At 40.8% G+C, this 27499-nt stretch overlaps 1 protein-coding gene and 1 long non-coding RNA gene across 7 annotated transcripts in view; one reads left to right on the forward strand and one right to left on the reverse strand.

Annotated features, from left to right (window-relative positions):
• THSD4 (thrombospondin type 1 domain containing 4) overlaps nt 1–27499 on the reverse strand; it is a 639243-nt gene that overhangs the window by 229256 nt on the left and 382488 nt on the right. Inside the window, exon 1 of one of the 6 annotated variants that reach the window (XM_043919748.1) lies at nt 1211–1364. The exons of the other annotated variants lie outside the window; for them this stretch is intronic. Coding sequence (XP_043775683.1) covers nt 1211–1282 — 72 coding nt within the window. The 5' untranslated portion in view covers nt 1283–1364. Of the gene's footprint in view, nt 1–1210; nt 1365–27499 lie in introns of those variants that run through there. 6 annotated transcript variants of the gene reach the window in all.
• LOC122704771 lies at nt 1397–27185 on the forward strand. The gene is made up of 3 exons (XR_006343929.1): nt 1397–1466; nt 13846–13985; nt 26862–27185. It is a non-coding gene; the product is annotated as an uncharacterized LOC122704771 (long non-coding RNA).

A 27499-nucleotide genomic window follows, 5' to 3' on the forward strand; every position in this document is an offset into this window, starting at 1 on the left:
CGAACCCAATTCAGTTCCTCCAGCTCCCATTCAGGACCCCTACCTCCGATCCACACCCCCCACCCCACAGGCCCAGAAAATATCTGCAGAGGACATGGGTAACTAACAGGCTAAAAGCCCAGGACAAATGACCCGTGGCCACACGCCTCTACGCCACATGTCTGTTTTCAACGGAGTAACGAGCCTGCTGCAACCACAGCTTGCCCTGCAGCCTGGATTTGGGAGCAGCTCCCTTCCACTCCTCTTAGAAAAGGGAAAGTCATTACGGGAGGCTTTCAGAGCTCTTTCTGTCCCCGCATTGCTAACAAAAGGCAGAGCTGTGAAGTGGCCCCGTGGCATTTCTAGGAGATACAGTTTGCACTTGGCTTTTCAAAGGGAAGACGGATTCAGGAAAAAGGCTGTCTTTTCATAACTCAGCCCTCAGTCTCCAAGACTTTCCATCAGAATAAGAAGTAAAAGGAGTGGATGAGGTAAATTTGTTGCAGGCTTCTTTGCAGGTGAGGGTGGCTACACCCAAGAGCTTCCCTCTCCAGCCCATATGATCATCCTTTCCAATCTCTGCCTGTGTCAAAAACTGGCTCCTACAGGCACCTATGATGTTCAGAAATGTATCCAGCAAACATGAGCTAAGCCAATAAGAATAAATCATCCTCATGGGTCTTAAACATGCCTCCCATCTATGGCAGATCTAGGACGCTCCAAGACCTGTTATATACCACTATCCTTCTTCAAACCTATGGTACTAAGTTAAGCACAGATTTTTTTTTCCCCCAAGCACATCAAAGTTAAAGAGGAGAAAAACGAAATGCAAAGCAGCAAAGAAAAGCAATTCCTCTAGCTTGCATAAGCAATACTGGAGAAATATTCTCAACAGGTAACAGTCCCTACTGGAATCTGACAAGTACATTTTTTTTTTTTTTTGGCAACAACAGAATTAGAAATGTACATGCTCCAGATATCTGTCACCAAGGCCATGCCAATCCCCTGGTGTGGCCACTGTACCAGAAAAAGTTTTCAGAAATTACAAGATTTTTTAAGAAGCAAAGAAATTTTCCTATAAGAAAAGGCAAGGCAAGCCTAAAAAAGCAAAATAAAGCATTACTCTTTGCACACCATAAAAACCCCTTGCCTGATCCCTCTTGGTAGATAGAAGAGGAAATTTAATGCTGACAAAAATACAACTTCTGACAAGATATTTTATTTGGCTTACCTCTCCCCCAGGTCTTGCTAACACTGCTGTTTGAACGTGGAGCAATGTTAATATCAGGTAGCTGACAAACATTATTACCCAAAGTTAGAACTACCCTAGAGGAGAACTCCGTCTGCCAAGTGCTAACAGCTAGCAGATGCACTTGTGTCTCGGGATTCCAGCCCCGGAGTTCCGCTAGGCACCGCACTGGTTCCCTCGGCTCCCCTCACTGTACTGCCCGGAGCTCCCAGCTCAGCCTCTGCTCCGAAGAAAACTGGTAAGCTGATCTCTTCATGTAATAACTTCTCCCGGCTGGGGGAGGGGACAGGAGCCAGCTGGGAGCTGGGGGGCTGCCTTTAACAGAAGGCAGAAAGGGGAGGGACAGAAATGATCAATGTGGAGTTCGGCATCTGGTCTCATTCATGAAAAGGGCTCCAAGGTAAGCACTCCACAGGCAGGCGGACGGGCCCCTGCTTTATCAACTGAGGCAGGCAGGAGGCAGCGATCGGCAGCAGGATAAGCTCTAGACTGGGAGCGGGGAGACCAGAGACCACCTTCCCGGTCCTGCTGCTGATAAGCTGTGTGTGCCTGGAAAAGTTACCAACCCTCTCTGGTCCTCAGTTGGTTGCCTCAGTGGTACAGTCAAGGGTTGGGAGGATCTCTTAATTCCCTTTTGGTTCTGATTTGATGACTGCAGAAATCTAGGCAGTCAAAGGCTGTGCTATCAAGGACCACCTTAAAGAGGAAAGAAATCACACAGTGCTCTGTGTTTACATGCTTAACATAAGGACGTGACTAGATGGGAACTGAGGAAGTCACTGTAATACCCTCTTGCTGCCTTACTGGGTCTCTGTCCCTAACCAAGAGCTTGAGGAATTACTGCAGACAATGTAAAAATAGACGGTAAGGTGAGAACAAGTGAAGCCCAGGTATTATATGACACTGGCACAGTGCACAAAAGCAAGATGGTTTTAGAGAAATACCTCTGGGCAGAATCGCGTTGACCATCAAAGCGGGGTTTCTGGGAAGAAGGAGCACAAAAACAGGTTGGGAAGTAGGTCATGCTAAAGCCTACAGTCCACTTGAGACATCATAAGCCAACTCAGTGTGAAAAAGCAGGCTCATGACTTAAAAGAGGTTGAGAACCCACCAAACATTAGATTCTGCTTAGAATGGGCACAAGAAGCCACTAAACCATCATGAAGTGGAGGACAGGATGACTGCATGGTGCAGTTAAAACAACCTGGGTCCCTGGAATTAGGGGGAAGTCAAGTCAAACCCTCATTCTACTACTAATTCAATGTGGGTCTGTGGCTGAGTATGTAACCCCAGTAAGCCCCAGCTGCTCCACTGGTCAAATGGGGAAAGGCCATCTGCTGGTTCTGATGATTATCAATGAGGTCATCTAGGTTCAAAACTTGGCACTGTTCCTGATACTCAGTAAAATGCTAAAGACAGCGGCTCTCTCTTTGATCTGATAAATATTGGCACTCAGTCCCAGAAAGTAAATTAATAAACACTTGAAAAGCCTCAGGTTGTGGGCATTTTCCTGTATTAATGAGGAAACTTTAAACCAGACTGCAGTTTGTGGCCATTTCAGAACATTTATTATCACCAGTCATTGTGACAATTTACTAGTGGGGAGTACTTTGGGGGGGTTGGGTGGAGGGACTTTCAGTCCTTTTTTCCAGGGCTGTAAGAGACAGAAGGTAATGGTGAAGAGAACACATTGTTAGAGAAAGGAAGGAATGAATTTCTTCTCTTCCCCATGCTTCCTCTTCTTTCTCCTTCTTGTTCATCATTATTATTGCTCAGCATTTGGTCTGTTCTGTTAGGTGACTGAAAAGGCACTGCTGTCTACTCAGTAACCTCACCGCAAAGGCAGGAATTGTCTAAGAAAACCAAACTACTTGAAAGATCAGGGTTCTGTCTAGTCCAGGGGTTGGGAAACTTTCTGTAAAGGTCCAGATAGTAAATACTTTTGACTTTGCAGACCACGTGGTTTCTGCGACAGCTGTTCAATCTTGCTTGTTGCTGTTTAGTCAGAAAGTTGTATCTGATTCTTTTGTAACCCTGTGGGCTTGAAGCCTTGCCAGGCTCCTCTGTCCACGGGATTTTCCAGGCAAGAATACTAAGTGGGTTGCTATTTCCTTCTCCAGTGGATCTTCCTGATCCAGGGATCGAACCCAAGTCTCCTGCATTGGCAGGCATATTCTTCACCATTGAGCCACCTGAGAAGCCCACGCAGCCTAGCTGGGGTAGCACAAAAACAACCAAAGGCAATACATACATGAAGGGGTGGACAGAGCTATGTCCCAATAAAACTTTGATTATGGAAATAGGTAGCAAGCCAGATTTGGCCATATTTGTCAACACACTTCTCAATCACCCTTCAACCCACTGCAATCTGATTATAACACTTCTCTACCACAAGGGCTCTAGAGATGTCACCAGTGGCCTCTGAGTCACGGAATAATATAAAGGATCATTTTTCAGAGCTTATCTCATTTTGACTTCTTTGCAGCATTAATGATGGCCTTCTATTTTTTTAAAATATTGTGGTAAAAATACATAGCATAAACTTTTACCACTTTAATAATTTTTAAGTGTATAATTCAGAGGCATTTTAGTATGGTCACAGTGTTGTAACACCATCACCATCATCCAGAACTTTTTCATTATCCCAAACAGAAACTCTGTATTCATTAAATAATAACTCCTCAATTCTCCTTCCTTTCAACCTCTGAAAACCTTGATTCAACTTTCTGTCTTTAGGAACTGGCCTGCTTAATGTTCCTCAACTCAGTGGAATCATATAATATTTGTCCATTTGTATCTGACTTATCACTTAGCATAGTATTTTCAAGGTTGTTGTAGCTTGAGTCAGAATGTCATGCCTTTTTAAGGTTGCACAATATTCCATTGTGTAGACATACCACATGTTGTTTATCCATTCATCTGTTGATGGACACTTGGACCTGTCAAATGTACTTCAAACTTAAAAGGTCTAAAATTGAACTAAAGTTTCCCTGAAAATGGTTCTTCTTCCTGTTTTCTCCATCACAGTGAATGACTTCACTGTCTATCTAACTCCTAGAGATGGAGAGGTAGGTGTTATCCTGAGTTGTCTTATTTCCTTACCAAACCTTCACCAGGTATGATACAGTTACCTTTGAGAGCTATCTCCAGTCTGCCCATGGCCCCCGATTCCAGCTGCCTCTGCCCCTATCTGGGTGGGCCTCTACTATCCCTTCCTGGCTTTTTGTAGCAAGACCGTATAACTTACCTACTCTGGTCTTTCCTTTTCTAACCTTATTCCTCACTGCAACCACTGAGATGCTCCTAAAATGTGAATCTAGTCATGACATGCCCCTGATTCTTTTTTTAAACTCATTTTGAAATAATTTTATATTTACAGAACATTTTCAAAGATAATACAGAGTATCATGGTTTATCTTCCCCTAGTTCCTTCTAATATTAACATCTTAAATAGCTATGGTACCTTTATGAAAAGTAAGACATTAACATTGATATAATGATAGTAACTAAAATAAAGACTTTATATTTCTCCTGTTTTCCCCCAAATGTCCTTTTACTGTTCCAGGGTCCCATCCCAGGACCAACACATCTCTAGTCTTTTACCATGTATGACAGTTACTCAGTCTTTGTTTTTTATTACCTTGACCCTTATGAAGAGTACTGATTAAAGGCTTTGTAGAATGCCTCTCAGTTTGAGTTTATCTGATGTTTTCTCATAATTAGACTCTGGTTATGGCTTTTGGGGAGGTAGACCACAGAGGTGAAGTGCCATTCTCATCACATTTTTCAAGGGCACCCTATACCAGTACTACTGGTGACGCTGACCTTGATCACTTGGTTGTGGTGATGTCTGCCAGGTTTGTTCACTGTAAAATTACTACTGATAGTTTTCTTTTTCCATATCCTATTCATTAGAAATGAGTGAGCAAGTCCAGTGGAATTAAGTGCCACTTCCTGAAGAGGGAGTATCAAAGAATATTCAGATATCCATCACAATGATTAATACATATTTTGGGGAGATACTTTGAGGCTATGCAAATATTCTGTTTTGAAAAGTTTTATCCACTCATTTGAATATTCATTGGTAGATCTTGCCTGCAGCACTTCTTAATGTAGTTCTCTAAATGTCTATTTTCTGTTTCCCATCTACATTTATTAATCATTCATTCATATGGAATTCATTCATATGGAAGATTTGTCCCTCCCACCCCCATTTATTTATTAATTCAGTCATCTATTAATTCTTCTGTTTCTTAAAACCTTTTGATTACTTTCCATTATGGATGAAGTCCAAACTCCTTAACATGACACTTGCGAGGCTGTTTACAGTCTGATCTCTTCCTGCCCCTCCAGCCTCCTCTTCCTCCCCTTTTCCTGTTCACACACACTCCACTGTCCAGACATCTTGAGCCACAAGAAATTATCCCCAAATGCCATGTGTCCTTGTGCTCCTTGTTGGTCCCTTTCTCTAGACTGTCATTCCCCCAGCCTCAGTGGGTTGGCTCTTGTTGCACTCTACCTCTTTGAAAACTCAGCTCAAATAAGCACCAAATACCGGAAACCACCTACATGCCCATTGATAAGAACTAAATGAATAATTTGTGATATCTATAAAATAGAATACTCTGCAGCAGTAAGATAAAGATTGAGCTTACTTCCTATATAATGATATGAAACAGCTCTAAGATTTATTCAGTGAGAAAAGTGGGATACACTACAGTGTGATTACTATCCAGTTCTTTGTGCATATGTGTTTATAAGTGCTTGTATATGTATCAGCTATCTGCGGAAGAACACACCTGAGGCTACCCACAATATCTGCTTCTAGGGAGAGGAACTCAGTAGCTTCAGGGCAGAAATGGGGTCAAGACTTATGCCTGTGTAGGCACTTAGTCACATGTGGTTACCAAGCACTTGTGATGTGGCTTTTCTAAACTGTGATCTGTTGTACATAAATATACTTTGTATCAATGTGAAGACTTGGTACAGAAGAAGAATGTGAAATATCTTATTAATATGTTTTTTGTTGATTAGATGTTAGAATGATAATTTTATATTTGCTGGTTTAAATAAAGTATGGTATTATACAACTTGCCTTGTTTTACTTTTTAAAAATGCGACTACTAGAAAACTTTTAAATTACATATTTCTGTTGGACCACACGTCTATATCCCTGTCATACTTACAGAATTGTCAGAAATGTGAATGCACTGCTATTCCAAAAGTAAATAAAAATGAAGCAATGGTAATAATAACAGTTAATAATAGAAATAAGTAAGTACTCATATACAAATCTCCCTCCACCAATGATTCATTTAAAGGTCATGTCTCCTGGGAGTTGTGTCTTGACAGGCTCCCCACCCCGCTGAAGGCACGGCCCCTGGCCTTCGTCCCTAGGCATTCTCCGATTTGGTCCAATGCAGTATTTACTGTAATTGTTTCCTAATGTATCCGCCTTCACCAGTACAGAGTGAGGCCTCAATGATAGAAGATGTGTCTTCTGTGTCCCGTGGCTCCGCACAGAGCCTGGTTCAGCGTGCACTGAGTCAGGGAGTGAATGCCAGAAAGGGTCCTATAGGAAACTCTCCTCTTTTTGTGACAGAAGACGAGGTCCTCTAATGGCACATTTCAGATACCACGAAGGGGAAAATGAAAAGCAGAAATTTCCAGAAAGTATATCCCTCCCAGAAATGCAGACAACTGTTAACCTAACTGTTGCCTGACCCTGATATAGAACGTACAAGTAAGTGGGGGCGGAATACAAGTAACCAAAAACAGGGAAAATGAATGTTTTCCTAAAATCACACATTTCATGTAAAATATAATCATACACTACTGTCTGAATAACAAAGAAGAATAAGCCCATAGCAAATAGCACCTCTAAGGCTATTCTATTTCCTGCAAAGAATGTCCATCCCCTTATGAAGGAAGAAGTGAGGCCGTTTTCTCCATAGAGATATAGTATATGTATAGCTAAATGAGTCAGACTATCTTTATTTCCTTAAATATGCTTACACTGGATGGAATGGGTAGAAACAAAATCTCTGTCAAGAAGTTGGTTATTGGTCTGGGAGCAGGTGTTAGTAATTAACTCTCCCTTTGTGTGGACCACAGAGTCATTAAATAGCCAAGGAAGTGGGAATGAGGAAAGCAAAGGGGGAGTTCTTTGCTCCATTCCCCTCAAACATATGGAAAATCATGAGATGCTACAGCAAAGGAAGGCAGGGGTCCTTCCCTTTCTCCAGTTCCTGCTTATAACAGACTGACTCCCATAACCTGTAGGGCAGCTGTGCTGTTAGGCTGAGCACCTTTGGGGTCACTGAAATGAGGGCAATGCTTCTTGGCTTGACTTTGAATTTGAGACAGGAGCAGGGCCAGAGATGCTGTTGGGGAGATGCTCACACACAGCACAGGGGGCAGGCTCATCCCAAGTCATGGGTAGTGAATGCAGACATTGGGACCACTCATGTTGACCATATTCTTTATTTCAATCATTTACCCTAAGGCAGAGGTTCTCAAACTGTGGTCCCCAGACCAGCAGAATCAGCATCATCAGGAAGCTTGCTAGAGATGCAAATACTTGGGCCCCACCGCAGATCTACTGACTCAGAAACTCAGGGCGTGGGACTAATGGATTTGTGTTGCTCTATGTAACAGTTCTCTGTCTAATAATCTGAATTCAAACTGTATAACTTGAAAGGGTTATTACAATATATTTTATGTATTATCAATTAAAACATTTTATTTAAAACATTAAAACCATTTAAGTAAAAACATACTGTTTATTAAAGACATTTTCTTAGAAAACGTGACTGTCTGATACTAAAACATAGCATAAAGCTGTAATAATGAACAGTGGCAAATAAAACAGGTGTAGGGATAGACATTATTTGCATAACTAAACATGCAAAAGGATTTAATGTGCAAACAATGAATCACTACAGATCTGCAAGGAAAGGATGGAAAAGGGTTCAGAGAATGGCTATTTGGGAAGTTAAGTTATTTTCCTAAATAATACCATATACTGTTAATAAAAATAAACTGCAGGCAGATTTAAGATGAAAGCAGTAAAAAAAAAAAAGGTCAATATTTCTATATTCTTGGAATGGGGGAGGACTTTTAAGCATAGCTCTTAAAAAGGCAGAAATCATAGAAGAAAAGATTTGTATGCATTTTTAAGATTCGGTAAATCAAAAATTTGCCTACCATTAACACAATTTAAAGTCAAACACATAGTAGAAAATGTACTTTGCTTGTTTATTTACTTAAAATATCAATGCTTATCATGTGCTCAGAGTTGGAGATACTGTGATCAGCAAAACCAGACTCAATTCCTATCTTTATGGAGCTTGCTGCCTGGTGCAGGAGGCCAATATTAATGAAACCCAATAAGTAAATTGAAAATTGAATGTGAAAAGGGCTGCAAAGAAAAGATACCTGGTGAGATGAGGCTTCTCCTCATTATGGAGGCTGGCTTGTGACAGGAGCAACAATGGCTTTCACAAGGACCCGAGAGGAAGCAGGTGTGGATGCAGAGAGAGTGGGCGAGTGGAAGCACAGCATCAGATTAGGCTGAAGACAAAGGGAGGGGCCATGACAAAGAGCTGCATCCTTTTCCTAATGAGAATCTGTTTCAAAACCAGAGTCAGCAGTTACACGACTAGAATTGCACTTTGCAAAGGCCACTCTGTCTACAGAGAAAGGGCTGAAGAGAGGTGAGAGGCAAGAGGGCAGGCTGGGAGGTCAGTGAGAAGATTATGGCTGGAGTCCAGCCGACAAGGGATAAGAGCTTAAACCACGACAGTGAAAAGAAGTGACTCATTTCAAAGGTAATTTACAACATCTATAATGGAAAAGAGTTTGTGTCCACAATAGACTTTTAAAAACTCACAAACCAGAAAATGCCAATTTTAATAGGGAAAGACTGGAAACAATGTTCAGTAGCAGAGTGGCTAAATGAAGTATGGTATATCTCAAAATCCTAGCCGATCATTTAAAGTGACTATGAGATATACTTACTGATATAGGTACATTTTGATATTATACTGCTTTAAGATAAGAGTAGGCCACTTAACTGGAAGAAGCGTTTTCTCCACAGATAATTCAGGGATAACTGGATATCCACAGGCAAAAGAATGAAGGTGGACCTGTACTTCACACCACGTACAAAAAATTAGCACAAAATGGATTACAGTCTATGGCAGGCAGAATAAGAGTTCCTCAAAGATGTCCATGTTCTAATCCTGAGAACATGACAAATACATTACATGGCAAAGGGTTACATTATGTGACAAAGGGTACTTAAGATAACAAATGGAATCAAAGTGGCTAACCAGATTACTTTAAAATAGGAATAGTACCTTGACTATCCAGATGGGTCCAATCTAATCACAAAGTTCTTTAAATGTGGAAGAGTGAGGAAGAGGAAATGGGGTACAGTTGTCCTTCCCTCAGTATCCTGGGGGGATTTGTTCCAGTACCCCCAAGGATACCAAAATCTGTGGATGTTCAAGTCCCTTATATAAAATCACATGGTATTTGCATATAACCTATGCACATTCTCCTGTATACTTTAAATCATCTCTAGATTACTTATAACACCTAATACAATGTAAATGCTATGTAAATGATTGCTATAATGTGGCAAATTCAAGTTTTGCTTTCTTGGAACTTTTTAGAAATGTTTTTTCTAAATATTTTCTATCTTCAGTTTATTGAACTCATGGATGCAGAACCAGTGGATATTGAAGACTGACTATAATTTGATGTGAGAAGAATTCAACACATCATTGTTGGCTTCGATAAAAGAGCCATGAGCCCATGAGTGTGGATAGTCTCCAGAAAAGGAACAAGATAGGAATCTCTAGAGCCTCCACGTGGAATGCAGCCTGTTGATGCTGTGATTTTAGACTAGTGAGACCCACTTCAGACTTCTAACCTCCAGAACTGTATGAACATGAATTTGTGTTACTCCAGGCCACTGTTTGTGTTAATTTATAGCAGCCCTAAGACAGCCATATATAGATCTAAATGTAAGAGCTAAAACTGTAGAACTCTTAGAAGAAACTCAGAAGTAACTTCATGACCTTGTGTTAGCTGATAGTGTCTTAGATAAGATACCAAAAGCACAAGTGACAAAGGAAGAAATAAATGGAACTTCATCAAAATGAAAGACTTTTGTGATGCTACTGATAGAAAGTGAAAACACAAACCACAGACTGGGTGAAAATATTAACATATCATATGTCTGATAAGGGATATTTTCAGAATATACAAAAATTCCTAAACTTGGTTAATAAAAAGACAATCCAATTAAAAAAGTCAAAGGACTTGAATAGACATTTCTCCTCCAAAATATACAAATGGCCAATAAGCACATGAAAAGAGGCTCAACGTCATTAGTCATCAGGGAAATACAAATCAAAACCACAATAGGATATCACGTCATACAGAAATACAGGTAATAGCAAATGTGGGTGAGAATGTGGAGAAATGAAAACACTCACACACTACTGGTGGTAAAATATAAAATGGTGCAGCTGCTTTGGAAAACAATCTGGCAGCTGCAGTATCAAGAGAAATGTAGAATTACCATATGACCCAGCAACTCCAATCCTAGTTATACCCCTAAAAGAAATGAAAATATATGTCCACACAAAAATTTGTACATGGATACTCCTAGAAGCATTATTCATAACAGCCAAAATGTGGAAACAACTCAAATGTTTGTCACCTGATGAATGAATAAAAATACCCAAACAATGGAACAGTATTTTGCAATAAAGAAAAATGAAGTACTAATACAGGCTACAATATCATGCCTTTCAAAAATACTATGTTAAGAAAAAGAAGCTAGTCACACAGTCCCCTTATGAACCGATTCCATTTATACAAAATGTTCAGGATAGGTAAATTTATAGAGACAGAAAATATATTGGTAGTTTCTTAGTCCTGAGGAGTGTGAGAAGAAATGGGTAGTATTTCTTCTTGGGGTGATGAAAATTTCTAAAAATTAGATTGTGGTGACTGTTGCATAACTGTGAATATACGAAACTATGGTGCTATATGTTCTAAATGTATGAATAGTATATGTGCATTATTTTTAAGAAAAAAAAAATTTAAAGTATACCATAATATGGCATACTTAATTCTGTTCTGGGTAAACATAAAAGGCGATTTTTTTTTTTTTTTTTGGCCACATTGTGTGGCAGGCGGGATCTTAGTTCCCTGACCAGGGATTGAATTTGTGCCCTGTGCAGTGGAAGCAAGGAGTCTTAACCACCAGACCACCAGGGAAGTCCCATCACATTCCCATTTTTATTTATTTATTTATTTTTATTTTTTTCCATCACATTCCCGTTTTTAAAATTTTAGTTATTTTTCTACAATGGGCAGCAGAAGAATAAATGTAGTAAGGAAAAGAAAATTACTTTCATTTGGAAAAAAATGGGAACTATAACAATAAAAATGGGAAAGATTATGAGTCAATTCACAAATGAAGATATGCAAATGCAATATGAAAATGGAAGATGAAAAGCAAGTTAACATTATTGATGGCCAAAGAATTACAAAACCAAATAACATCATTCCATGTTCACCTGATAACAATTTTTGTGAATGGCAATACTCACTATAGGCTTCCCTGGTGACTCAGATGGTAGAGTCCACCTGCAATGCAGGAGGTCTAGGTTTGATACCTGGGTCAGGAAGATCCCCTGGAGAAGGGAATGGAAACCCACTCCAGTATTTTTGCCTGGAGAATTCCATGGACAGAGGAGCCTGAGGGCTATAGTCCATGGGGTGGCATAGAGTTGGACATGACTGAGCAGCTAACACTATACCTACTATGGGCAGGAGTTCAGAAAAATGGGTAGTCTGACATAAGGCTATTGAGAACGTAAATCTGAATAGCTGCTTTAAGAGCTGGGCTTCTCAAACTTTTAATGTGTACACAGAAGAGCAACCCAGTTACATCTTACCCTCAACTAGCTTTCCCCCTTCAATTCCCAATCCTACTTTACCTCTCTTTCTTTTTCACCTCTCTTTCTCTCCCTCCTCTCAGCATAAAAGCTAAGCTGGCAGAAGGTGTATCAAGGCCATACCTAGACAGGGAGTTCTGACTTCTGTTAACCTCAACTTGCTGGAACCAGCCACAATCTTGGCATTGAATATAACGAGCCCCCAAGCTGTTGAAACAGCCCTCTGAAGGCTGGTAATTGGCTCTGCTGGGGTATTTCCCCCAGCTTGAATGTAGAACTTTTTCATTTTTTAGTAATAATTTCTATCTGGGTCTTTTATTTTTTTTCTCCCCATATAAAGGATTTGAAGAAGATAACATGATGGCTGTAGCTACCAGTAAAAAGTAGCAAGAAGAAGCCAGTATAAATTGTAAAAGTAGACACCATAATTAAAAGCAGTTTAGTACCAACTGATGTGGGGTAAGGAGCTAGATACTTTACAAGCCTCTGAGGGTGATAATTCAAGTTCTTAAGAATAATTCCAAAGTAAAATCCAATAAAACAAATCATTAAGAAAGAGGTCAAGGTTTCAATAGTTACTGTGCATGTTATTTAATATTTATTGTGCCAGGCATTAGGTGGGAGGCAGACATGATCCCCATTTAATCCTCAAATCCTATGGATTAAGTATCACTGGGAAAGGTATGGGAAACCATATTTTCCATATGGTTTAAGAAAACATAAAAGTATATAGAATACTTTAGACCATGTTTTTAGGTTTCTAACTCCTGAATGTCTAATAATTTAGAAAAAAACAATTACCTTTATTTCTCCTGTTTAACTGAGCTTTCCCTTTGCAGCCCAGCACCTGGCATCAGGAGTGTTTAATCTAATTTAAAACACAATAAATGTAGTTAATCACTAACCCTGGCTTTCAGCTGAAATTGTTAGGCAAAAAATCAAATAGACTTCTTGCTGATAAAGAGCCTTGCTTCATAGTTCTTATGATCAATATACACAGCATATTTTTGAATGGATAGCCCACATAGTTAGTCTTTAGGCAATTATGAAATTTGTTTTCCCACAGTAACGAAATATAAAAATGGTGCTGTCATGTTCAGAAAAGTGTCAAGTGCCAATGCAAGGAGAAAGTTTTTAAAATTCACCTCTTGTATCATCAAGTTCATTACTTAGGGTGGTGGCAGCTGCTGTAACAGATAAACCTTCAGGTTTTACAGGCTTAATTAAGAGTTTATTTCTCATTTGGGTAAATTCCAGACGGTGGGGCAAGGAGTACTCTGCTCCACATGGCCACTTAAGACATCCAGGCCTCAGCACATGGCAACCAGGGGCACCCCAGACATAGACATCCACCTGGCAGATGAGGAGGGGAGAAAGTGGAGGATCGTTAGGACTGGCCCACCTTCCACTAGTCACATCGAACTGCAAGAAGGCTAGTAAATATGACTGATCTGTGGGCCCAAGAGAAAGAATCACAGGTCTGGTGGAGGGTTCATTGTTGTTACCTGTATTATGCAAAAGTGTGATGTCTATTTGTTGTAAGGTGAATTTGAATAGCTCAGGTTTATGCTATGCTATGTATGAGGCTTAAATGTCTATTTTGTATCCAGATTTTCTCCTGCCTTTGTTTCATTTCAGTCCAGCCAAGAAACGTGATGAATTCACTGAAGAAGCACGTCTCATCATCCCATCATTTGACGCTCAGATTCTTCAGTTTCAGAAACAGAAGCTTCAGCTTCAGTGAGGGAGTTACTGCTTATTCTGCGGGGTGCAGAGAGGTAAGGAAATGAAAATCAAGGGCCTACTCTATGCTGCCACTTGACAGACATGATGTTATTTAATATTAATAAGGAAGGAATTTTTTGAAAATTACTTAGTTGCAGGGCTTCCAGCTGGCGCAGTGGTAAAGAATCCATCTGCCAATGCAGGAGATACAAGAGACTCAGATTCAATCCCTGGGTTGAGAAGATCCCTGGAGTAGGAAATGGGAACCCACTCCAGTATTTCTGCATGAAAATCTCCATGGACAGAGGAGCCTGGCAGGCTGTCATCTACGGCGTTGCAGAGTTGGACAGGGCTGGGCGCACACACACTACTACTACTAAGTTGTAAAAAACTTAGCTCTTTTAATAGAGAAGACTCAGTTTTCTTAAATAATCAAAGATCAATGAAGAATACACAAAGCACTGGAAACCATTTTGATAAAACCCAGAATCTTTCTTGGCTGATTACTTAGAAGGTAAAAAAAAAAAAAACCTTGCACAGTCTCATGAAGGACAGACCAATAGTCCAAGAAAACTTTCTTATTTTAACAGATGAAAGAAAATTGTTTGAGTTTTATATAAATATACTATTGATATTAAAGCTTATTTTTTTGCAAGTCACTTTAGAGCTCTTTTACATATTAATATTGGCAATACCCTGTGGAGCTAGAATAACATCACATATACATATCCATGGACATGCATAAACATGGAGATGGACACAGACAGCCTATAGTTTTTGTTCCAAAACCTTAACCATGAATCAGGTACAACAAATACACAAGTCACTAGTTTATGAATGACAGCTGAGTCCAAATTGTTTCTCTGGCAGATAGAATAAGTTATGGTTACCCACTCATATGGCTAAAGCTCTTTACTTTTTACTATGTGGAGAAGAGTTTTTTTATTGAAGTACAGTTGATCTACAGTATTATATTAGTTTCAAGTGTACAACATAGGAAGTCAATATTTTTATAGATTATACTCCATATATCAATGTATGACAAAACCCACTGAAATGTTGTGAAGTAATTAGCCTCCAACTAATAAAAAAAAAAAGTCATTATAAAGCATTGACTATATTCCCTGTGCTATACAATATATCCATGTATAGCAGTTTGTACATTGTAGTTTGTACCTCTTAATCCCCTGCCGCTATCTCTCTCTTCTCTCCCTATTACTAACCACTAGCTCATTTTCTGTGAGTCTGTTTCTGTTCTGTTCTATTTGTTTGTTTTATTTTTTAGATTCCACTATAAGTGGTAAAATATGGTATTTGTCTAGAGAAAGGAGTCTTATTTCTATTTGCCAGGTGAGAAAGCTAAGGCTCACAGAAGTAGACAGCTCTGCCAAGGTTGCGGTAGTAGGAAGAAGTGGACCTCCATTTGGGTGTTGCCTACGTCCAAATACTTTCTACTGTATCACCGTTTCCTGAGATGCCAAGCATTCTTAGGTGACACTGCAGGCTGCCAGGAGGGGGGGGGGTCCTGACAAGGGCCACGACTCTCAGAGTCGAGGAGCCCTGTTTATTACAACAACGCCCACAACTCACGGTGAAAGCACTTGCCTTGAATCCTAAGCACCGACTCTGCCATGGTAAAGGTGGAGGGATGAGGGGATTTTCCATGTTAGTTGTTCTCCACTTTCAACTTTTGCGGTTTCCAGTAATAATCACTTTAGGAAGTTGGGCATATACCTGAGAGCAAGAGATTTCAAGGTACTCTTCATTCTTACTTAAGGCAGTTTTCCTAGGCTTGAACCTAGGCTATTTCAGACAATATAATATAAACAGAAAAATGGATGGATATCAACAATGTCTGAATAATGTCTATGAAGAAAATTCAATGTAAGAATAGTAAATGTGAACCGAAGTGTATACGTGTGTGTGTGTGTGTGTATTGATGTCACTGGTAATAGAGCAGTGGTCTGTAAACTTTCTGTGTGTGTCTATAGCACTATTTCAGATACTCAAATTTGAGGCTGCACACTTGAAGGATTTCAAAGGTGAACACTAGTTATGAAAAAAAAAACAAACTTCAGGAAGTGCAAAAAACTTTCCACACTTGTCACACTATTTACTTTTGTTGCCCTGCATTCAGGAAGAATTGCTTGCTGTCCTGACCACATGCTTTTTTATATTCACAAGAAGCATTTTCATATTGCAATAAATGACCATTTTCCATATGTGTGAGTTTGATGCAACACAGAAAACCATGCCTCCTTCTGTGCCACATCGCATAACCTGTTCAGTTCAACACACCATCTGACAGGCACTGGAAGATAATCTGTTCTAGGATGAAGCAAAAACAAATCCATTCTATCCAGGTCAAAATTTGGCAGAACACCCAAGTGCCACAACGACACAATAACCCATACCAGTGGCGGCAGGCATTCACATCACCTAATTAGAAATGTGTCGAATAAAAGTCACAACATTTGTGCAAGTGAAATATTAAGCTCCTTTTCACATATACAGCCCTTCACCCGGCCCATAAACATGCCAAGAGAGATTCAACATCATGTTTCAAGTACAACACTAAAGAAATAGTTTCTTTCAGGAACAAAAAAGCCAACGCAATGTTAAAAAAAGAATCACTACACTAAGCCCAAGAACAGCGCAATAAAATTGCCAAGAACGACAGCATTTCTGTCTACTCAGTGGACCTTTAAGCGACTGTCTCCTAACAAATACTCTGCCTGTGCCAGTGATGTGTGATTTAAGAGAGGAAATACTTAGGGGCTTAAGAGACCTTTGCAGGGAGCCTGGAAGCTGGCTGCAAGTTTGAAGACATCTGCATTCCCTGGAATCTAGGTTCATTTCTCTCTGGGAACCACCAGGATGTAGAGTCCATAAACTGTGATTTTAGAAGGTCTCTAAAGTAGGCAATGAATCAGAACAAAATGAAACTCAGTGCAAGTAGGTAGCAATTTATCATGGCTTTGTCCCCAGTATATGCAAGAAAATTCAGACAGAGGTAATGGCAAAGGGATGGGTCAGTGAAAACACTTTGAAGCTTGATAATGTATCCAGGAGCAGAAGGAAGCTGAACAGAGTTGGTTCTCATTTCCTTGGCTCAGCGACTATTTCCTGGGTGTCTGCATTGTGCGGGTGTTAGAAGCTTCTAGATGAATGAGATACACTTCTGTGTTCCAGGGGCTCCAGGGAACAGAGAGAAGGCACTGCCTCTCTGGTGAGATGTCAAGGCAGAGCCGTGGTCTCTTAGAGCTACTCACTGGCTCTCGCTGAGGTTTTCTACTGCACTTGTGGGACCAGTGAGATTTCTCTGCTTCTCAAAAATCCCAACTGATTCTGGACTTTTCAGCATGATTTAGGACGTAGACTTCTGTGTCTGGGTCCTGTTTCCTCACAGTTGGAACGTTCTGTACACCGACTGTGATAACGGTAGCCAGTTATTTCTAACTCATTGCTTAGGAAAACATCCCACTAATACATAAAATCTTTGCATGGAGTCCTTTCTGTGTTATAAATCTTATAACAAACTCACGACCTCATAGTTTGCATAAATGTATTCACGGGCATTTTTCAACCTCCGTCTGCCCCCTAAAGGCTCTGAGCCCAGACCTGACCTTGTCTGATTCTGTATCCTCCACTGTCTTCTGCATATTTCCATCTGCAAGTCTTATCAACATTTGAAATCCAAAACATCTACAATTAGATTCATAATCTGGTAGTTATGAATGTCAGTTTTAACATGAGACTGCTTGGAGTCAAATTCTGGTTGCACCACACCGCAGCTATGTATCCTCGGGCAAGTAACTTTATCTCTATGTGCCTCTGGGTCCCATTTATAAGATCTGATGATTGATAGTACCTATCCCTGATGGTTGTCATGAGAATTAAACGAGATATTGTGTGTGAAACACTTAATGTGGTGTCTGATGCATACTAAGAGCTCAGTAAACATTTGCTTTTTTTTTTAAACTATTCATTGCAAAATTGATGTCCATAATTTTGTCATTGGTACCAACCATTCTTCTCTAAATGGGACAGGGAGTGTTAAAGACAGGAGCGGCTTCTGCCAGTTGCTGTCAGTATCTGTAAGTTTGGGAAAGGCTATCCCCCAGAAGTCCCCTTTAGAGAGCCACAGTGTACATGAGCATGCCAAAAGCTCAAAGAAGCACTGCAGAGAAGCCTGTTCAACCCTGTTCAATCCAGTGTTTCCCAAATGTGTTTGTCTATAGAACAATTTCCAGTATTTTACAACATGTGTTTTAGGGAAACATATGTTAGTGTTGCACTAAAACTTCTTCTCTTATTCACCACACATGCAGTAAAAAAGTCCTGGCAAATTCCTTCATATGTCTCCTGATTCCAACTCCTCTTCTTTACTCCCATGCTCCACCCCCTGACCCCTGACGCCACCAGTCCAGTTCCTCATTTCCTCAGGCCTGGACTAAGGTTAGAGCAGCCAGGGAGCCCACCCTCTCCATCCTACTCCCCTTGTCAAATTATCTTCCTAAGACATCAAACTGACATCATGGCATATGGTCCCATCACTTCATGGCAAATAGAAGGGGACAAAGTAGAAGTAATTACAGATTTTACTCTTTTGGGCTCAAAAATCACTGTGGACGGTGACGGCAGCCATGAAGTTACAAGACACTTTCTCCTTGGAAGGAAAGTTATGACAAACCTAGACAGCATATTAAAAAACAGAGATATCACTTTGTCGATAAAGGTCCGTACAGTCAAAGCTATGGTTTTTCCAGTAGTCATGTATGGATGTGAGAGCTGGACCATAAAGAAGGCTGTAAGTGTTAGTCGCTCAGTTGTGTCCGACTCTGTGACCCCACGGATTGTAGCCCACCGGGCTCCTCTGTCCATGGGACTCTCCAGGCAACAATACTTACTGAAAGTGGGTTGCCATTCCCATCTCCAGGAGACCTTCCCAACCGAGGGATTGAACCCAGGTCTCCTGCATTGCAGGCGAATTCTTAATCAGCTGAGCCATTGCAGCTAATCTAAAGAAGGCTGAGTGCTGGAGAACTGATGCTTTTGAATTGGTGTTGGAGAAGACTCTTGAGAGTCACTTGGACTGCACGGAGATCAAACCAGTCAATCTAAAGGAATCAGCCCTGAATATTCACTGGAAGGACTGATGTTGAAGCTGAAGCTCCAATACTTTGGCCACCTGATGCAAAGAACCAACTCATTGGAAAAGACCTTGATGCTGGAAAAGATTGAAGGAGAAGAGAGTGGTAGAGGATGAGATGGTTAGACAGCATCACCAACTCAGTGGATGTGAATTTGAGCAAACTCCAGGAGATAGTGGAGGACAAAGGAGCCTGGTATGCTGCAGGGGGTCACAGAAAGTCAGACATGACTTAGCAACTGAACAACAACAAACAACAACAACAAATACATCAAAGTCAGGGTAATGGGTTGAATTGTTTCCTCCAAAAGATGGACCAACTGACCTAAACCCCAGAACTTATAACTGTGGATAATGGAGTTAAGGTCATGCTCCCCCAAAACACAGCCCCTTGGCATATTTTAAGCTAAAGGAATTTGAGAAATGGTAGGTGCAGGGAGGACTCTATGATCTTCCCCTGATCAGAGAGTCAAACATGACTGAGAAACTAACACTTTCAGTTTTGGGCTTCCCTGATGGCTCAGATGGTAAAGAATCTGCCTTCAGTTCAGGAGACCTGGGTTTGATCCTTGGGTTGGGAAGATCCTCTGGAGAAGAGAATGGCTACCCACTCCAGTACTCTTGCCTGGAGAATTCCATGGACAGAGGAGCCTGGCAGGTTACGGTCCATGGGATTGCAAAGAGTTGGACATGACTGAATGACTAACACCTACATTCACAAACTCTGGCACTCAGATCTTTTGGTTCCACTTAGAGATACAGCAGTGTTAAATTATATATTCCAGGAGGCACACAGAAAGTAAACACAGATTCTGGGTTTGCTAATCCACCAGGTGATGAAAAAGAAAACAAATTGATTTATAGGATAATAAACTCTTTTAGAATCCAGGTGAAGGACTGGATCACCTCTAAGAGGTGATCTCCTTACTCATGGCCATTTGGTAAAGAAGTTCATGGCCCTTCCACAGAAGTTCAGTTGTCCTGGGAGTCTAGATATTTTCAAGCTAGAGAAAGCCAGGCATATGATTAAAAACTGACTTTGCCAAGATCACAGAGCCTAAGAAAACTGAGATCAGATTATCCACCCGTGTTTTTGGATAGGAACAGATGAACGTCAAAGAAAATATATTTTTTAAATGATGAAATGGAATCAATTAAATATGATGCCTAAGGAATCTTATTTCATTTATTTAAATGGTTTCCTCTTAAATGATTCCCTCCTGCATATTTGTTTTCTTTAAAAAATCATGGAAAATGAAAATACCTTACCAAAAATTATTCATAATCCTACCACTTTTCCTGTTTTGTGGGGAGAGTGGAGAAGCAGATAGCTTTTTCGGTGTTCATTAAGTGGAACTAGAAGGGCAAAAATTTGAGCAGTGGCATTTGAGCAGTGTATCATTTGCATCATTTGAGCAGTGGCACTTTTAGACTTAGTAGGAGAAGACAATGTAAGGGGATCAAACCAGTCAATCCTAAAGGAAATCAGTCCTGAATATTCATTGGAAGGACTGATGCTGAAGCTGAAACTCCAATATTTTGGCCACCTGATGTGAAGGACTGACTCATTGGAAAAGACCTTGATGCTGGGAAAGATTGAAGGCAGGAGGAAAAGGGTATGACAGAGGATGAGATGGTTGGATGGCATCACCGACTCAATGGACATGAGTTTGAGCAAGCTTTGGGAGTTGGTGATGGACAGAGAAGGCTGGCATGCTGCAGTTCATGGGGTCGCAAAAAGTTGGACACAACTGAGCGACTGAACTGACTGAGGAGAAGACAATGAAGTAAAGCAGTAATTTTTTTCTCTCTATTCATATCAAGTTCCCCCTTCCAACCCACGTTTTGCTCAAGCCTATTACCTTCAGGTTGCTTCCTGATCCTGACAGTTGGTCTACTAACATTTCAAAATCAGTGTGGTCAAGCAATGCCTTCACTGTTCATCCCCAAGATCTCTCTTTCAACTTTGTATTGTTATATTCACTCATTCTTTTGGGTTTACAAAGACTTCTTGGGAAGCACTCGACCCAGCATACATATGTTCCTCACGTGTAGCAGCATGATTAAGGATTAACCTCTGGTATCAGATCATCAGGGTTTAAACCTCAGGTCTATGGTGTGTGTACATGCTCAGTTGTGTCTGACTCTTTGATACTCCATGGACTGTAGCCTACTAGGCTCCTCCATCCATGGAATTTTCCAGGCAAGAATACTAGAGTAGGTTGCCATTTCCTACTCCAGAGGATCTTCCCGACCCAGGGATCAAACCCGCGTCTCATGTCTCCTGCCGTGGCAGGTGGATTCTTTATCACCGCGCCATGCAGGAAGCCCTCTCAGGTCCATCAGTCGCTATAATTTTGGGCAAGTTATATTGAGTTCAATTGGTCCCTCAGAAAATGGGGAACAAGACTAGTAGCTGTATCATAAGACTGTCGTGTTTAATGAAGGAATAACATGTCAGGTTCTCAGCATAAAACTTGAAATACAGAAGTACCATCCCTCTTCCAAAGAAAAAAAAAACAAAACAACAGCAAAAGAAAACCAACGCCAAACAATGTTAGGCTGATCCCATTCCATTTCTAAAGTGCAGAACTCCTGCTCTGCTGGACTGATGTGAAGTCCACAGAGACATAATCTAATTAATCAGAGTAAGTGATTATTATCTCCAAATGTGAGTCAGGGAAAAACATCTCAGAAATGTGTGGATTTCAACATTCTCCCCACCCACCCAAGAGCAGTGGGATAAAAGAGGCTAAGACACTGTCTTGTTAGATGAAACTGCTCTTCTCCCACAAGCTGCCTAAGAAAGCAGTCCCAGGGAGGGGGCCCAGGCTCACTCCACCCACAGGAAGCTGCAGGAAAGCTCCTAGTTTGCACTGATCAGGAACCTTCTTTTAGAGTCATTCAGGATGTGGGGCATCACGGGACAAACTTGTTTACCTTCATCACTCCCTCCCAGCCCTTGGTCATCTGGGTCTCATCTTCAGACCAGTCGGCCCCTCCCTTCTTGAGGTCGCTCTTCCACTCTCTCTGACAGCCCCAACCCTTACGGCTCTGACTTCTGAAATTAAGAATCTTTCATCCCACTTAGAGTTAGATCACGTAGTAGCTGCAAGCGTCTTAACTCTTCTGCGTCTCAGTTTCCTGTGTAAAATGGGGCTAATAATAGTATCTAGACCATGACCATGCGTGTGTGCTCAGTCATGTCAGATTCTGCTACCCCATGGACTGTAGCCCACCAGGCTCCTCTGTCCATGGAATTCTCCAGGCAAGAATACTGGAGTGGGTTGCCATTTCCTCCTCCAGGGATGGAACCTATATCTCTTACGTCTCCTGCACTGGCAGGTGGGTTCTTCACCATTAGCGCCACCGGGGAAGCCCTAATAGCATCTGGGATTTAGGATTATTGAGAGGACTAGAGAAGTTATCCCGAGAAAAGCACTCAGAATACCACTAGGCACATGGTACACACTCAATAAACCTAGCTCTTATTACTATGGTTTGCCAGCATTGACACTGAAGCAGACTCCCCATAGCTTCATCTTATTTTCCTTTTCTTTAAAAGCTTTTTATTTATTATTATTTTTTTGCTGCACCATACAGGGTCTTAGTTCCCTGAACAGGGATCAAACCTGGGCCCCCTGCAGTGTAAGTCCTAACCACCAGGGAAGTCCTTTCATCTTCTTTTGTGAATGCCCCCTTCCCTTTTGCCCATGAACTGGACCTGGCTGGCCTCTGAGGCTCGCTCCTCATATCTTGAATATCTTAGGGCCTAGATAAAGGTAAATACTCTTTTGCCGCCAGACCCTTTGCTACTTCCAAAGCCAAGGCTGCATCTTCTCCAAAGACTTTCAGTCCCCTTGAAGTTCATGTTCTTCTAACCATTTCCCCTACACCCTGTCTTGCTCCTGTATCTGCTATTCTCCACACAGAAACCAGAGAGATCTTTTAAAAATTTAATTCAGATTATATGCCTCTTTTGCTTAGAACCCTTCTCTGATGCCCTGTTATATTTGGAACAAGACCCAAAGCTTGCCTACATGTCTGCTATTATATCACTCACCTCAAAGGCCAAATAGAAAACCTGGCTTTTTTTGCAGTTCCTGAAACACACAGCACTCACCCTCACTCCAGGACTTCTGCACTTGCTTGTTTCCATGGCCCTCAATACCCACAATCTGGATCCTTCATATCATCTAGGTCTGAGAGCAAAGGTCATATCAGAAAATCCTTCAAAGAGCTCTCAACATAAGTAGCCCCGTGCTCACTATCACTTTACTTCCTCTATTGTTCTTGTGGCATTCCCAACATCTGAAATGATCTGGATTTTTTTTTTTTTAACTTTTCCTATCTTTCCTCTCCAGGATATAAGCTCCATAAGATTAGGGATCTCTCTGAGCTTAGAATAGCGCCTGGCCCATAGTAACCATCAATAAAAAAACAAACAAAACTACAAGGTCTAAAGACATTGAGCTGTGGCGTTGGACAGACCAAGGTTTGCATTTGAGCTCTGCCATGTATGGGCTGTGTGATCTCTGACAAATTATTTACCTCTCCCAAACTCAAATTCCTCAAAGTAAAATGTGGGGGTGGGGAATGGTTCCCTACCATCACAGCTGTCGGGACTATTAATGAGATTTAATCTACAGCACCTAACACACTGCTGGGAAAATTTCAACCATTCAACAAATAGTTGTGGTAGTTATTATTATCCAGAGGACAACACAGACCCTAAACTTTAGTAAGATTAAGGCTAGTTAAACTTGGATCTGTTTCTCTTTTTCAGAGTGGAGCAGAAACAGAATCTAGCCAGAAGGATGTTTCTATCATTCCCACCCAGATAGGGACTTCCCATTTTGGACAACTGCCTCCCTTTGTCTGAGAAAGAGAGCAGATCATCACATCACCTTCCTGAGAATAATCAATGCCATATTTAGGGTTTTAAAGCTGACAGATGATGATCCCAAGGTATCATAACTCCTTGTATAAATTAGCAAGAGGAACTAAATTTTCCATAACCTAATTGAGTGCATTTAGAATGAAAAAAAAAAAAAAAAAACAACATATTTCCCTGAGAAGAATAAGGGAAATTTTCAACTCTGTCCTGCTAAGGAAGGGTCTATTTCATACAAACAATGCATACATGTTCCCTCGAGCCTCCTGCTCTTCTGAGAGCTCTTGGATCCAACTTCTCCTTTACTTTCCTGCTGGGGGTCTCTGGATAATTAAAATAAGGAGAAAGGGGGCTGGTCTGTTCTATTCCTCAACACTCATGGCCAACAGACAAAGCATACATATGTCTGTATAGCACTTTCCTCCTCTGGGGATCCTCCAGAAGCTTTCCAAGTGCTAGCAGGGTCATTTTTTATTTCAAAAGAAGTTAGGTCAAGCCTTCTAGGCAATTTGTGTTTTTCAGCCTGCTCAATAAACTAGTGCCATACAGAGAGTTTTAGGCCCTTCGTTCATGGGCCTGAAAAAAAGCATAATTAAAAATTCTCTTATTCTTCTAAAGGTGGCTTTGGATGAGAAGTAGGTAAAGCAAGTAGTTTGCCATGCTTACATCAGGGAAGGGCAGCCAGGGGTGTGAGTGGGAAACGGTTCAATCTTAGGCAGGCTGAGCTTCAGACTCCAGGGAGACTTCCAAGTAGAGATGTCTAGGGTGCCATTGACCACATCCCTAAGGAATTCCACTGCAAGGGATTCCTTGTGCAAGTTACAACCGAGAATGTCCTCTGACCTGAAGTTACTGCAGCTAAAGGGTAATTTACAAAGCGAAATCCAAATTGAATTAAGGGAGATTCTGGGGTGGGAAGATAAGAGGAACATAGGTAGAAAGGCAGAGAAAGGACTAAGGGCAAGAACGAAAGTGAACTAGGAATGTAATATCAGCAGTATGTACAACAGCCAAGACATGGAAGCAACCTAAATGTCCATCAACAGATGAAAGGATAAAGATGTACATATACACAATGGAATATTACTTAGCCATAAAAGAATGAAATAATGCCATTTGCAGCAACATGGATGGACCTAGAGATTATCATATTAAGCAAAGTAAGGCAAACAAATATCTTATGATATCACTTAGATGTGGAAGCTAAAAATGATACAAATAAACTTACTTATGAAATTGAAATAGATTCACAGACATAGAAACCAAATTTAGGATTACCAAAAAGGATAATGGGGAGTGGCAGGGGAGAGATAATATTAGGAGTTTGGGATTAATATATACCAGCCATGAAATTAAAAGACACTTACTCCTTAGAAGGAAAGTTATGACCAACTAGACAGCATATTAAAAAGCAGAGACATTACTTTGCCAACAAAGGTCCGTTTCGTCAAGGCTATGGATGTGAGAGTTGGACTATAAAGAAAGCTGAGTGTCAAAGAATTGATGCTTTTGAACTGTGGTGTTGGAGAAGACTCTTGAGTCCCTTGGACTGCAAGGAGATCCAACCAGTCCATCCTAAAGGAAATCAGTCCTGAATATTCATTGGAAGGACTGATGCTGAAGCAGAAACTCCAATACTTTGGCCACCTGATGCGAAGAGCTGACTCATTGGAAAAGACTCTGATGCTGGGAAAGATTGAAGGCAGGAGAAGGGGACGACAGAGGATGAGATGGTTGGGTGGCATCACTGACTCAATAGACATGAGTTTGAGTAAATTCAGGGAGTTGGTAATGGACAGGGAGGCCTGGAGTGCTGAGGTCCATGGGGTTGCGAAGAGTCAGACATGACTGAGTGATTGAACTGAACTGACACTACTATATGTGAAACAGATAAGCAACAAGGTCTTACTGTGTAGCACAGGGAATGTACTCAATATCGCATAATACCTATCATGGAAAAATCTGAAAAAGAATATACATATTTGTGTGTAACTGCTCTACACATGAAACTACACATGAAACTAACACAACATGTGTTACACATCAATTGATTACACATCAATTTTAAAAAGTGATCCAGGACACACAGAGGCGGAGCAAGAAGAAGAGAAGCAGGAAAGCAGAGGACACACTTAGACACATACAGAAGGTAGAGAGATGGACATTTTTGCTAGCATTTTCTAAGTTCATCTTTATTCACAATGCTCAATCCTTTTGGTGATCTTACTTTATGTAAGTGTAGCTTTAGTCCATGAAAGCAGTCAACATGCTCTGGGCAAACTTGAGGCAGAGCCTTCCAGCACAACGTTCCGGGGTGACAGCTGCTTCCTGCCTTGTCCAACATGGTAGCCACTAGCCACTGTGGCTACCGTGCGTGGAAAATGTGGCCAATTGAATTCAACTGAATTTTAAATTTCATTTAATTTTAATGCATTTCTCAGAATACAGTGTGAATAACAAAGAGAATAAAAGTGAAATATATTATACTGTATCAATGAACATTTAAAATATTGAATAGCTATGTAATTATTTCAATTATTTCTATAATTATTTATAATTATAGAAAACTATAACCATTATGTACAACTGATGATTTCATAGATACTGTATTATTTAGAATAATAAAAAATGAAATAGTGCATTTATTTGAAGACAAATACTAAGTAAGTAATAGTACATATGGTATATGAACATGGCATAAATTGTGAAGGCTAAATGACTATGTAGTCCAGAACGTAGTTGACTAGACAGTGTCTTCTAAGCACATCATACTAAAGAATTTTCTAGGCAAGAAATACTGGAGTGGGTTGCCATTTCCTTCTCCAAAGGATCTTCCCAACCCAAGAATTGAACCCACATCTCTTGTGTCTCTGGCATTGGCAGGCGGATTCTTTACCACTCGCGCCACCTGGGAGGCCCCAAAGATGGGAAATTGACTTCAATTTGCTACCTTCCACTCACAGTGCAAGAAAGTAGAGTTGCTTTTCAGCTGTTGACACAGAAGAGAAAGACAGAAGAAGAAGGAGGTGTGAGACTGCAAAGTCTGCCAAGAAAGCAGAGACTTAGGGGAATTCAAGCCAAGCTCTGTGCTTGTTGTAGAAGCTATTGGGCCATTCACAGTCATGACGCCAGCTTTTGTATTTGCTTGCTGGGTGAATCAGGACACAATGGTGATGAAGAGATGTCAGATGTGCTATTGGAATAAAGAAGGTGGTCAGCAGAGGCTGTAAACTGTTGAGAACTAAATACAAATATTACTCAGTGTTATTCCTTCCTTTCTTTGGTTGACTTCATCTCCTCTTCCAAGATACCACCTGCACCCCATTTGAGTGGATCACAGATATTTCATTAAGGAATATTGACCAATTTCAATGCTTGTGGTTATCCTGCTTCCTGTGGTATGTTGATCAGAGTGCTTCTACTTGGTCAAGAAAACACTTCAGAGGCCAAGGTTAAGTGGTCCACGATAAAGGTTAGGTCTCTAATATGAATCTGTTTTGGGGTATTCATGCAGGGTGTGT

The sequence above is a fragment of the Cervus elaphus genome, chromosome 12, assembly GCF_910594005.1.
Source record: "Cervus elaphus chromosome 12, mCerEla1.1, whole genome shotgun sequence".
NCBI classification, from domain to species: domain Eukaryota; kingdom Metazoa; phylum Chordata; class Mammalia; order Artiodactyla; family Cervidae; genus Cervus; species Cervus elaphus.